Genomic DNA, 14,292 nt, shown 5'->3' on the forward strand with positions numbered 1-14,292 from the left:
CCCATGCCTACACTCTAACCTTCCCTGTCCTCTCTAACTACACAAGAAACGATTAAAATATTTACTGTTAAAATATTAAAGAGCACGGATGTTTAGACATTAACTACAACATGTTATGCAAATCAAATATCTGTTGAAAGAACAAAGGGATGTCACTCCTGTGCTTAAAATCCTTCAGAGGTTCCCCAGAAAATCCAGACAAGCTCAAAACTCTTTAGACAATCAAAGCCTTTCCAAATTGGACTCCTAACTCTCACTTAATCCAACCTACCCAATCATTCCACCATATTCCAATTACACCAGAGTATTTTAAAACGTTATTCTATTGTTAACTTGCAGCGACTCTGCCATCACCGTTACATTTAAGCAGAATTTACCAAACAAAACAGGGACACCAAGGGTGAAGATATATACATTATCAATCTTGTCAGGGCCACGTTAATTTAAAAGCTGCTTGTGAAATATTTAGTTTTGCATTTTAAAAAAAAGTATTACTGAAATAAACATTAAAGTAAAGCTTCTACTGTCCCTCTCACCTCTTATAATAAACTATATAATGTAAATGAGTAAAAGGTTATGCTCAGGAATTGGACCGCTTCGATTTTAATTCCGTTTCTACCAGCTTCCTAACAACTTAACCTCCCTGGGTCTCATTTCTGCAAAATACGGAAATAACACCTTGCAGGATTGTTGCGCAAATAAAATGAGAGAATGTGAAGCACTCAGCACTATGCCTAGAACATAGTAAGAGTTCAAATATAAATAGAATCTAATTGTTAACTTGTTCGGACAACATAAACTAAAATAGAAATGCTAATTTTTGGCTTCTTCTCAAATCCTACTGTCCATGAGAATCTGGTGAAGAGGTTAAAAATGATTCATTCACCATGAAGAATACCAATCATTCATTCGTTCTCTGGTGATCTCCAGGAAGTTCAGTGATGGCAAATCTGAAAATGATCCAATCTTCATTTGTTCATAGTGCTTGTCTTCACGCACCCTGAATAAAGTCTAGCTTATAGCAGGTGATCAATATTTTCTGGAAGAATACTGGAATGAATGTAAACACCCGGCAATAACAGCCTCAAAGTCTATCACAGGCCTGAATCACCTAGTTTCTCTTCCAGTAGCAACCATTCTGACCTAAGGATGACCTAAATTCTGATTTCAACTTCCATCACTGGGCCATATTCTAAGCACTCATATCAAAGTGAAGCAACTATGGATGGATGCTCAGTTGGAGAAACACGGTGCCTATGGCAGTGAAAAGCTGCATTTAAAGGGGCATGGTGAAGGACAACGCGTCAGTTTGTATGACCTCAAGAATAAAAATAGAATCTCTTGTGGCTTTCATCTTTTAAGAAATCTCTCTTGATGCTACATCAATTTGCAACATTGTAACTCACCTGTTTTTTCAGTTATATCTGAATCAGGGGTGCCTGCCCTGCTAACTTCCCCTTCAGCATTCTCCTCTTCAGCACTAAGAGAAATGGGTGAAGAAGGGCCAGGCTGGGAGAGCTGAGGGGTTGCTTCGGGCGCTTCCTCAACCTTACTCCTTTTCTCAAAGCGAAAACGGTCCAGGTTGAAAAGATTCATAATGGTAGAAACCACCAGCTTGGGGGGTTGGGAGCTTTAAGTGAACTATCTGCAGGGAAAAAATAAAAGAGAAAAAGAGGGCATGAAAACAATATAAAATACAAAGCCATAGCAGTTCATTCCCAAGGCAATTAAGAGCCCGCAAACATGCCAGCGGCTCAGGATGACTATTACGGCTGCGCCTCATTGTTAGGCCATAACAATCAGAAGGTGCTCAGGGGTCTCTTTTTAAAAATTTCCATCGCTCTTTTTACTCTCCTTCATCCCCCCTCCCCCGCCGCCCCTCCTTCCTCGAACCACGAGCTGACCCTCGTGCAACCTCCTCTTACCCAGCACGCGCAGGCACGTTCCCCACTCTAACCCCCCTGCGGGCCGCGCGCCCGCGCCCAGTGAGAGGCTCCCTGCACTACAGTGCTCCCTGCCTCGAGAAAGGACGTGCGAGGGCCCGAGCCTCGACACTGCGGGGACACAAAGGGGCCAAAGAAGGGGAGCGGCGGCGGCCGTGCTGGCGGGCACCCGCCCGGAAGTTGACGCGGCGCGATCCCAGCTGAGAGGAAGCTGATAGGATCAAGAAAACACAAGGAAAGCTCAGAGGTGGAGAGCGTGCGGCGGCATCTCTTTCGTGCTCACTCGCTCGCTCTCTTTCATTTCTCGCAGGGTACTTACAGTCTTGCAGCCTCGGTGCGATGTAACAAAGGTTGAAAAGAAAAAAATAATTCCTGGCGTGAGGCGACGGTAGCCGGGCCGGGACCTTCCAGAACAGCACAGAGAAACCCAACGAGCGCGTAGTGATGACGCAACACGCAGCCTAGGCTTTTTTCTTCCCCAGCGACGCGCGAGCGGAAAGTGACTAGGCGCGCGCTGTTGTCCTGGTAACTGGTACCCGCCTCTTTGCCTGGGAAGCGCGCTTATGCCTGTTTTTCCAGGTTAGCTAGAGAGTTGTTGAACAGCATGGTAATAAATAGCACAATGACTATAGATAGCATAATAAAAGTATATAATGTAATATTTGATATATTGTAATCTATAATATTTTACATAATATAGAGACTGTATAATAATATTGTGCTAGGCGTTTTACATATATAATCTCAACACTTGCAAGAAGCCTGTCTTTGCAAAGTAAGGAAACAGAGGCCTGCAGATGTTAAGTAGTTATTACTAAGGAGTAAAAACCCGGGTATGTTGAGTTTCAAAGCGTATGAACTGCCTCTCCACTAGTTGGCTGGATTGTTCTTAGAGTGGAATATGACAATTCACCTATCTTGATGGAAATATTATCTTAAGAATATTTATTCTTTGTTCTAACATTAGACTAAACAGACAATTTCCTGAATTGTAATTTGATCCTCTAGTTGGTATTTCCCTTAAAGACGAAATACTACAAATCATTATTCTGCCAAATACATTGGTCATTGTAAATTTAAATTGGCATTTTGTTTTAGAAATCAGTGTTTTGAACTGTATAATTATAACACGAACCCACAGTTTTATCAAATGTGGAATGCTTATAAAATCAAGTGTCTGGACCCATGAAATTAAGAATCAAAGCCTGAACAATTGGAATTTCCATTATATCTATTTCTGATGTCCCATGAAATGCACTAGTTTTGGGGCTGGCCCCGTGGCCGAGTGGTTAAGTTCCCACGCTCCGCTGCAGGTGGCCCAGTGTTTTCGTTGGTTCAAATCCTGGGCGTGGACATGGCACTGCTCATCAAACCACGCTGAGGCAGCGTCCCACATGCCACAACTAGAAGGACCCACAACGAAGAATATACAACTATGCACCCGGGGGCTTTGGGGAGAAAAAGGAAAAAATAAAATCTTTAAAAAAAAAAAAAAGAAGAAATGCACTAGTTTTATGCATGCATGTTAAATGATATGACCAAAGGATATATCAACTTATAAATAGTAAATTGTTTTTGGCGATGAAGAATATTTGCTTTAAGATCTCCTCTCTTAGCAACTTTCATATGCAATACAGTATTAACTATAGTCATCATGCTATAAATGTAATAAAAACAAGAGTATTTGCTTTATATTTAGACAGATCTAACATTGAAAATGGATTCCACTAGTTGAATGACTTTGGGAAAATTATATATAATTTCTGTAAGCCTTAGTTTCCGCATCTTTTAGATGTGGTTGATAATACTATTGACCATTTAGGGTAATTTTCTGCAGCAGTCCTACTCCTTTGACATTTGTACAGCTGGGGCGAGAGTGAAAATGGAGACCTACATATCATATGTCTAAATATTTAAGCATTATAAATACAGCTAACAAAATGTAAAAATAAAATATGTTCTATTGTCTTATTTTAAAAATGACCTGGAAAACCAGGTTGAATTTAGACTTCTTATGTGTCAGACAGAGTGTGGGTGATTCAAGGAGAACTGGTTGGCTGATGTACCTTGCCTTCCCTGTATCACTCAATGGGATTCCATTCCTGCTGTGACACACATTCACTCAGTATGGTGCCTTCCCTTTTCCCACTCATGTGATGCTATTAGGGACCTTGTGTTCATGCATATAGACACCCAGCTCAAATTCCAACTCTGACTCCACCTAGGGTTTCCATATTTGTTAAAAAAAAATAAAGGATGCTCTGCTGAATTTGAGTTTTAGATAAACAACAAATACTTTTTTAGAATAAGTATGTCCCATGCAATAACTAGAACTTACTCATACTAGAAAATTATTTGTTGTCTATCTGAAATTCAAGTTTAACAAGATGTTCTGTATTTTATTTGGCAAACCTACCCCCACCTACTGCTTCGTCACCTCTTGGGCCTAGGGGCCTTTTTGTGCTACATGTTGGGTCTAAGGATATAGATACTGGAAATACTGTTGGCCCTCAGCAGAAAGGATCTAGGGAAAAGTCACTCTTAGCCTTCTTGGAGCTGTGTGAGCATAGAATTTCAGGGATCAAGAACTCTAAAGCATTGTCTAAAAGTCAAGGTGCAAGTTTTGAGTGAGCTTGTCCGCTTGGCCCACAGATTCCTTCCTTTTGTGGTTGGGCATAGCTGGAAAAGAGCAAGATTGAGCCCTGTAAACCACCCTATATAGGAACCATTCTTGCCCAGTTCTAAGGGTAGGGTTGTCCTGTAGTGTTCATTGACCTGGAAGAATTGAATGATGCGTGATTGAGATTTTACTTGATGGGAGATCAAAAGCTTAAGGGAGTGTATAACAAAGTAACATAGACTGGATGGCTTGCACAACAGAAATTTATTTTCTTGCAGCTCTGAAGGCCAGAAGTTGGATATCAAATTGTTGGTAGGATTGGTTTTATCTGAGGATCGTGAAGGAAGGATCTGCCCTAAGCCTCTTTCCTTAGCTTATAGACGGCCATATTCTCCCTGTGTCTTTGCATAATTTTCCCTTTGTACTTGTCTGTGTCCAAATTTCCTTTTCTTAGAAGGACATCTATCATATTGGGTTAGGGCCCACCCTAATGACACATTTTAACTTAATTACCTCTCCAAAGGGCCTATATCCAAGTGCAGTTACATCCTGAGATACTTGAGGTTAGGACTTTGACATGTAAATTTTGGGGGGAATACAATTCAGCCCATAACAAAGAGTGAAAGGATTCTCTATATTGACCCTGAAATCTCAGAATGATAGCAGGCGTTGGGACTGAAAAGTAGTTCTCTGAGGTTTCTTCCTTCTGACCCTAAATATGGTCATTCTCTGAAGTTCAGTCTTTGGTCCTCTGCTTGTCTCACTCTTTCCCAGAATAGACTGATTAGGGTGGTGACTAAATATATTTGTCAAATTTTAAGCAACTACTACAGATGTAGAAGGGGTTAATCTTACTGTGGATCTTAGAGTGGAATATGACAATTCTCATACAGTATAAATTATAACTCAATATTTTATACTGTATAATATACAGTATAAATTATAAGTCAATAAACCTAACAAATTTTTTAGAAAGTGACCATAAACATTCAATTATTCGCATGTATAGTGTAAGCCCTGACAGTTGTTTTTTGTTTTTGTTTTTGGTTTTTTTTGGTAATGCAAATGCCTGACTTAAGGTTTGATTGCAGAGCCAGTCGCTTCAAGATGGCTATCTCAAATAAACACACTGCTAGCCACATGACTAGACAAAGAGCCAGGCTGCCTCTCCACTGAGGCCCCTTTGTTTTAGCTATCTTGATTGATTTCAGCAACTAACCATTTGGGCCACTTGGTTTTTTTTCTTACGCTTTAAATTCTGGCTCTTATGTGTAAAATTCACCAATAAAGAGTGAGCCCATGAAACTCTGGGCCCACCCTTGACCCCAATAAAAGGAGAACCCCAGGCCTGTGTACTCTCTCTCTCTACCCTGACCTTGCTGTTTGGCCCCAGGTGTGCTGTGTGATTTCCAGATCCTTTGAGTAATCTTTTTTTTCAAAGTTTCCTGGTGGTTATTGCTGAAGGCTTTTCGCAATCATAATAAGAACCACAAAGACTGATCCAACCCAACATTGCTTATTCATAGGCTGAGACTGGCAGAAAAAAATATGGAAGAAAAATTTGAAAACCACCTGTTCCCCCAAAATGCAGAGGAAAAAGGCAAAGAGATGAAATCAGTGAGATTCAAAGGGATGATAAATATAACAGTCAGAGGATTGAGAAGCAACTTTGAATTAATATAATCAGAGAAAAGAATACACACATACACAAAATGAACAGAATATATAATGAGAAATATAATAGAAAATGTCATGAGCTCCCTTTAGTTTGTAAGTGAAAGAGCTCACTGGATTAAAGACAGAAGCAATGAAAAGACACTGTACACTAAAAATGCCCTAAAGAATTTTTTTTTAAATTTCAAGAATTTAAAAAATGTCGTGCAAGTGTTTTTCCAGAAAGACCCTGCAGCCTACAAGAGACAAAAAAAATAAGTGAAAAACTTGTTCATTAAACTAAAACCCAAGGGCTGGCCTGGTGGCACAGCAGTTAAGTGTGCACGTTCTGTTTTGGCGTCCTGGGGTTCGCCAGTTCAGATCCCAGGTGTGGACATGGCACTGCTTGGCAAGCCATGCTGTGGTAGGTGTCCCACATATAACATAGAGGAACATGGGCACAGATTTAGCTCAGGGCGAGTCTTCCTCAGCAAAAAAAAGAGGAGGATTGGCAGCAGATGTTAGCTCAGAGCTAATCTTCCTCAAAAACAAACAAACAAAAAAACAAAACCTAAAAGCCAGAAGGTAATGATGCAACATCTACAAAGCTCTGGAGGGAAAAGACTGTGACTCACTAACTTTCTAGGTCAGTCATTTATGGAAGGAAAAATAAAACAATTTCAAACTTTTAGTTCTTTGAAAATATATCTTTCTTAAAATGTTTCTAAAGACATACATCCAGTGGACATGGTCAAAAATGAAGATTTCAAAAATGGAGAATTCATGTTGTAAAAGTATTCTGTTGAGACTAAATACAGTTAGGACTTAATAATTATAAATGCGGTGTATTAGTCAATGTTTTGTTGCATAACAAACAACCACAAAATTTTAGCTGCATTGGGGCTGGCCCGGTGGTGCAGCAGTTAAGTTTGCATGTTCCATTTCTGTGGCCCGGGGTTCACCAATTCGGATCCTGGGTGCGGACATGGCACCGCTTGACAAGCCATGCTGAGGCAGGCGTCCCACATATACAGTAGAGGAAGATTGGCACGGATGTTAGCTCAGGGCCAGTCTTCCTCAGCAAAAAGAGGAGGATTGGCAACAGATGTTAGCTCAGGGCTAATCTTCATCCAAAAAAAACTTTTTAGCTGCATAAACAATAAGCTTGATTGGCTAGTGTGTCTCAACTTCAGGCTAGTATGTCTGTCTGCACATAGTACGTGGGAAGTAATATTTATTGAGCGAATGAATGATATCAATAACTAGAAAAAGTGCCTAAGCATACAGAAAACCACAAATAAATTTTAAAATAAGCTTAGTATCTTTAAAATGGTACATGCCGTGGAAGAACAACATAACCAGAGTTTAAAAAAATCTCAGGAAAGAGGTGACATAACTCAAGAAAGGAAGAGAAGTAAAAGAAAAAATACTTTAGAAATGAAGATTAAATTAGATGTAGCACATAGATGAATAAATGTAACAGATAATGCTTTAAGAGAAATAGAAGATGAAAAGGAGGAAAAAACTAAAAGTGAAACTAGAAAGGTAAATAGATTTCAAGAGGAAACAATAAAAACTGAAGATAAGCAAAGAAGATCCAACATAATGATAATAGGAGTCACTTCAGAAGGAAACCGCAGCAAAGGTGTGGAAGAAATAATTAAAGCTCTAATTCAAAAAGCATTTCCTGAAAATTATAAAGATTTGAAACTATATACTGAAAGAGCATATCATTTACCTGAGAATATCAACCTATATGGCCAACACCAAGACATGTTCTAATAAAATTTAGACTTCAAAGGAAAAATTTAAAATTTAAATTTTCCTTGACCAGTTAGATAAAAGCAAGCAAGTGACCTATAAGAGAAAGAAAATTATCCCACAACTAGAAGGACCTGCAACTAGGATATACAGCTATGTACCAGGGGGGTTTGGGAAATAAAGCAGAAAAAAAAAAAAAAGAAAATTATATTATCATCACAGTTTTTTTTTTTAAGATTTTTAAGATTTTATTTTTCCTTTTTCTCCCCAAAACCCCCCAGTATATAGTTGTATATTTTTTCAGTTGTGGGTCCTTCTAGTTGTGGCATGTGGGATGCCGCCTCAGCATGGCCTAATGAGTGGTGCCATGTCCGTGCCCAGGACCCGAACCAGCGAAACCCTGGGCTGCCAAAGCAGAGCACACAAACTTAACTACTCAGCCACAGGGCCAGCCCCTATCATCACAGTTTTTTGTTTTTTTTTTAATTTAATTTAATTTTTTTTTCCTTTTTCTCCCCAAAGCCCCCCGGTACATAGTTGTATATTCTTCGTTGTGGGTCCTTCTAGTTGTGGCATGTGAGACGCTGCCTCAGCGTGGTCTGATGAGCAGTGCCATGTCCGCGCCCAGGATTTGAACCAACGAAACACTGGGCCGCCTGCAGCGGAGCGCGCGAACTTAACCACTCGGCCACGGGGCCAGCCCCCCTATCATCACAGTTTTAACAGCAAGTCTTTATGTCAAAAGAAAATGGAGTATTGTTTTTAGGATACTCAAGGAAAGAAAACATGATCCAAGGATTTTGTACTGAACAAGGTGTCTTTCAAATATAAAGTCACAGACAAACTTTAACATTATACAAGAACTCTGTGGATATTGTTGTCAGGAGCACTTCTGAAGAATCTATTAAAGAGCGAGCTATATACAACCAAAATGTCTGTCGAGACTGGTGAAGGGACAGATATTGAGCACTAACATATGGTTATTTGTAGAATGAAGACAATATGAGGTTTAAAAGGAAAAAAGTATAGTATATAATGGTTATATGATCTATCAATGCACACCTCTTAAAATGGGGAAGGAATGGTAGGAACACATGAAAAGAATATTTTTTAACTTTTCAGTAATTGGAGTAAGTGTATTAGTATATTATTCTGAGACTGTTGTGTGGATTTTGTTGCATAAAACAAATGAATAACTCTATTATATAATTTCCTTTTTCTTTGAGAACCAGGATTCTCAAGTAGAAGAAAGGAGATACAGATGTGATAGAGCGATGTTAGAGTGTACAGCCTAGACTGCAGAGGAGTTCTTTATTTGAACTGGAAATATCAGTAGGAACTTATGAGGTTTGAGACACACATACACACATACTATATATATACATATACATACGTATATAACGTGTGTGTATTTCCTATCTGTGTCCACTGAAATGGCCCAGGAAGTGACTAGCCCAATACACATCCCTGCCTCCAAGATTGCGGTCTTGAAATATCATTTAGCACTAAACCAAGACTTCTTAGAAAAAGGAAAAATTCTAGTCTGGGACAGGAAACATACGGGGTGAACCTGGAATATCTTCATATACCAAAAAAGCAGGGAAGTTATCAAAGACCACTAACATCATGTCAAAAACATTCAAGAATCAACTTGAAGAGGCAAAGTGGGCCAATTTGAACTTCAGTACAATTAAAAATTGCAATTATGTGAAAGCCATCAAATTTGTTTAAATTCGTGAGTTCTTTACAGTATTTTTTTAAAAAACTCATCTTTGGAGAATGAAAGGAAGAAAATTCACTATCACGAATACTGACAAGTTAAGTAAAAGAAGATTTTTCCTGCCTTTACTCTATGAAGAGTTCTACTAGGTAATCAAATAACAGATGAAGGAAAGTATCTGTTTATAAAAGTATTCCAATTAGTAAATGAGAAAGAAATGATAAAATTTGAATCACTCACCTTGGCCCAAATTCCTGACCTACAAAATCATAAGATATAATAAAATGGCTATTGTTTTAAGCCAATAAGTTTTGGGGTTAGTTCGTTATGCAGTAATAGATAATTGGAACATATCCAAATATTTTTCTACATTTTTCTGTCAAATGTACTGATTCTTCTAGTTAGAATTACAATGTTCCTTATTTTCCCATCTTAAAATACCTGCACTCAGGAACTGGAAATTTTAGGCTCATTGTCTATCCACCTCATGCTTGGAGTAGCTGAGTACAAAAGCCGACATTTAATAGATTTTGCTTATGTTTCCTCACACTTTCTTTCTGCCTTCTTTTCCAGAAGAATTATTTCCCACAACAGTATCTAATTCCTCTTTCTCAATAGTGCAAATGAGATTAAAGGCACCTTTTCTTTAGAAACATACACTTATGGGGCTGGCCCTGTGGCCGAGCAGTTAAGTTCGCACCCTCTGCTTCGGTGGCCCAGGGATTCGCTGGTTTGAATTCTGGGTGAGGACTTGGCACTGCTCATCAGGCCATGCTGTGGCAGCATCCCACATGCCACAACTAGAAGGACCCACAACTAAAAATATACAACCATGTCCTGGGGGGGCTTTGGGGAGAAAAAGGAAAAATAAAGTCTTAAAAAAAAATAGAAATACGCACTTAGTCACAGAAAATTTGCATTATCATTTCTAATTTGTATTAAGGTGTTTTTGTGATTCACCATGAGAATTAAGATAAAGTTCCTAGATTATAGCCCATAAAATAGAATTTTGTCATCAGGACTACTCAAATGTGGTGGATAAGATTTCAGAAATAAATTATTGCTTCAAGGGTCCCTATGGGGGTAGAATTCACCTTTTAAATTAAAATAAATATTTATGTGGGACCGCTGTGGTGGTTAATTTTATGTGTCAGTTTGGCTGGGCTAAGGGATACCCAGATAGCTGGTAAAACATTGTTTCTGGGTGTGTCTGTGAGGGTGTTTCTGTAAAGAGATTAGCATTTGAATTGATAGACTCAGTAAAGATTGTCCTCACTAGTGTGGGTGGGCATCATCCAATCCATTGAGGGCCTGAATAGAACAAAAAGGTGGAAAAGGGTGAATTCACTCTCTGAACTGGGACATCCATCTTCTCCTGCCTTTCGGACCTGTTGTCAGGCCTTCAGACTTAGGTCTTTACTGGAACACACCAGTGGCTTTCCTGGACCTCCAGCTTGCAGAGGGACTTCTCGCTTTCCAAAACCGAGTGAGCCAATCCCTAGTAATAAATCTCTTTCTATATACTTTTATGTATCCTCTTGGTTCTGTTTTTCCATGGAACTCTGACTAATACAGCTGCCAAAATCCTGTTAATTACCTGTTAGTTTTGAGATGGGCTCAATGAAAATATTTGCTAGAATCCTCAAATTTCTTCATTAAATAGGAGGAATGACTGTGGAAATTTTATTTTATTTCTTTTTGCTCTATATTTACCGAAATAAAACCATGCAGCAATTTGTGGTAGGAGCAACCCTTCCAAACTTGAAATGAATAAGAAACCAAACAAAATAATAAACAGCAAGAGAGATTAAAAAGGGGATTTACAAATCTGGATCCTTAATAACTTGGTATCTTAAAAATGTAAACCACACCTGGTTGGTAATGGAAACTTGCATAAACTAATCTTACCTCACACACACAAATATGAAATGGAAAAGACAAGATACCAAATCATAAAACTAAACAGATCTTTCTTCCTTGGTAACAAGAAACTAAGACAAATTACCAATTTATAAGCAAATACTTCTTTCCCAGGGTAATTATTCTTAATTTGGAAAGGTGGAAGGGATGGTCATGAACCTCTTTTGATAATCTGATTTTAAAAAACTATGTAATGCCTTCCAGAAAACTGCATATGCACGCAACGGATTGTACATAATTTCAGGAGGCTCAGGGATCCCCAGTGCTCCATGGACTTCACATTAAGATATTCTGGCAGAGAGGTCCTTAAGCCTCATAACTCCGGTGGAATCCATGGTGATTCCATCCCTGTGTGTGCCTTTTAAAACTTAAAACCTCTGGGGGCTGGTCCCATGCCTGAGTGGTTAAGTTCGCGTGCTCCACTGCAGGCGGCCCAGTGTTTCGTTGGTTCGAATCCTGGGCGCAGACGTGGCACCACTCATTAAGCCACGCTGGGGCAGCATCCCACATGCCACAACTAGAAGGACCCACAACTAAGAATATACAACCATGTACCCGGTGGCTTTGGGGAGAAAAAGGAAAAAAAGAAAATCTTTAAAATAAATAAATAAATAAATAAAACTTACAACCTCTGGTAACTGCCATTACCAATTTAAGGGATTAAAAAGTATTATTGAGTATTTTTTACCCTTATGATAATTGCCTGCTATATTTTGTTAACTACCGTAATTGCTTTTCTGGAAAAAGGTAGGATTTAAATTCTAAATAAAGCATATAATGCTTTATTTTCAGTAACCTCTCATTAAAGGACAAATCTCATGTTATATCTTTCCTTACTTAATTTTTTTATCCTAATTTTTTTCACTTCTTTTTTCTACTTATGTATGTCTTACAATTGTCAGGATACTCTAGAAACTTGAGTTTACACACACTTACACACAAGACGCTACTTTTTCTCCCAGTGTGCTTGCAAGTCAGTTTCCTCATGACATTGTGTGGTCACCATCTTGATTGTCTACACCCACAGTGTCAGGATGGCACTTGATACTTTCAATTATTCAACTCACACATGCCGGTTCAAATTTTACCACATCTATACTTGTGGCATCTCATTTTTGTTGTAGTAATTCTTACCTTGAAGTATATCTACCATTCTGCAAATGTCACATTTCACAATATATTTAACTCAAACTGGATCATTGTAATCACTCCTGTACAGAGATTTATTTCTTCTTGAATTGGTCTTTACAAAGAGATTCCAAAAGAAAATAAGATATTCTTTTCCTTCTTTCTTTCTTCTTCTTCTTCCTTTTTTTTGGTGAGGAAAATTGGCCTAGAGCTAACATCTGTTGCCAACCTTCCTCTTTTTTTTCTCCCCAAAGCCCCAGTACATAGTTGTATATCCTAGTTGCAAGTCTTTCTAGTTCTTCTATGTGGGACGCCACCACAGCATGGCTTGATGAGTGGTGCATACGTCCATGCCCAGCATCCAAAACGGTGAACCCTGGGCCACCAAAGCAGAGTGCGCGAACTTAACCATAATGCCACTGGGCCGGCCCCCTAAGTTATTCTTTTCTTTCAGCCATTTCAAATTCCACAAACATTAAATATAATTCAAAATTCTTCTTACTACCAGATCTACTTTAGTCAAAACACAGTCTAGGGGATAAATTGCACGTTAACATTTTATATTTTTGTGCAATGTATGTTGCCAGTGGACTGTTCCTACTTAGGTATTTGATAATATTATAAATGCCTTACATTCTACATGTCTGTACTCTGGAAAGTAGAAGCATTACTGAATCAAATCATGGCTTCAATAAATAGTCATGGATGATATATTTATAGTTAGCTATAATGAACTCTTCATAAGAAAGTAACTTCAAAATTACAAAGTCATTATGAAATTGAAGATACCTGGGTTCAAATCCCATCTCTTCTGTTTACCAGTGGTGTGATATTCTCTCAATTTCCTCATCTGTAATATAAAAAAAATAGTACCCACACTAAGGGGTTTCTGTGAATTAAATTTGAAATAATTCATGCTTAGGGCAGGGCCTGACATATGTTAATACCAAGTAAATATTTATTATTTTTAAAGTAGAATTCATCTTACCTAGAAGTTAGGCTTCCAGTAAGCAACTTATGTGAAAAATCACTTTTAATTAAAATTACCCTTGTAAATTCTATAAATCAATTGTAAATTACAGTGTACGTGGATTTGTATATAGTACCCATTTCCCATTAATTGATTTAATAAGTCACTATTGTATGCCTACTCTGTGCCAAGGATTATGAGAAGTGCTGGGAAATATGAGAGTGAACAAGACCGATGTGATTCTTCTCCTCAGAGAGCTTAAAGTCTGTCAGTGAGACAATTACCCCTAAATTACAAAATAGTACAACAGATGCTGTGATGGTGAAAGCATAGAGTGCTAGAGGGGCTCTTATGACTTTGGTGGAGGGAGCCAGGGAGAAAGAAGGTGACAACTGGGTCCTGAAGGATGAGCAGGAGTAAACCAGGAAAAGTGGTGACAAGGCTAGAGGAGGCTGAAATGCTTTGGAGGTCGTGTAAGGGAGTTTCTACTTAATCCTCAGGGCAGAGGAAAGCTCAAAGGTTTTTAAACAGTTATAGTTAAGAAAGTTCACTCTGATATTATATAAACATTGAATTG

At 38.6% G+C, this 14,292-nt stretch overlaps 1 protein-coding gene across 4 annotated transcripts in view; it reads right to left on the reverse strand.

The window, feature by feature from the left end:
• SMARCAD1 (SNF2 related chromatin remodeling ATPase with DExD box 1) overlaps positions 1-2,423 on the reverse strand; it is a 79,314-nt gene extending 76,891 nt beyond the window's left edge. The window contains exons 1-2 of one of the 4 annotated variants that reach the window (XM_008522337.2): positions 2,263-2,423; positions 1,407-1,645 (exon numbers count right to left, since the gene is read on the reverse strand). In XM_008522337.2, coding sequence (XP_008520559.1) covers positions 1,407-1,596 — 190 coding nt within the window. In that variant the 5' untranslated portion in view covers positions 1,597-1,645; positions 2,263-2,423. Of the gene's footprint in view, positions 1-1,406; positions 1,646-1,925 lie in introns of all 4 variants that reach the window. The other 3 variants (XM_008522339.2, XM_008522338.2, XM_070612615.1) reach the window with 3 other exon arrangements.
• Between the last annotated feature and the right edge of the window lie 11,869 nt (positions 2,424-14,292).

This window comes from Equus przewalskii, chromosome 3 (assembly GCF_037783145.1).
Source record: "Equus przewalskii isolate Varuska chromosome 3, EquPr2, whole genome shotgun sequence".
Lineage (NCBI taxonomy): Eukaryota > Metazoa > Chordata > Mammalia > Perissodactyla > Equidae > Equus > Equus przewalskii.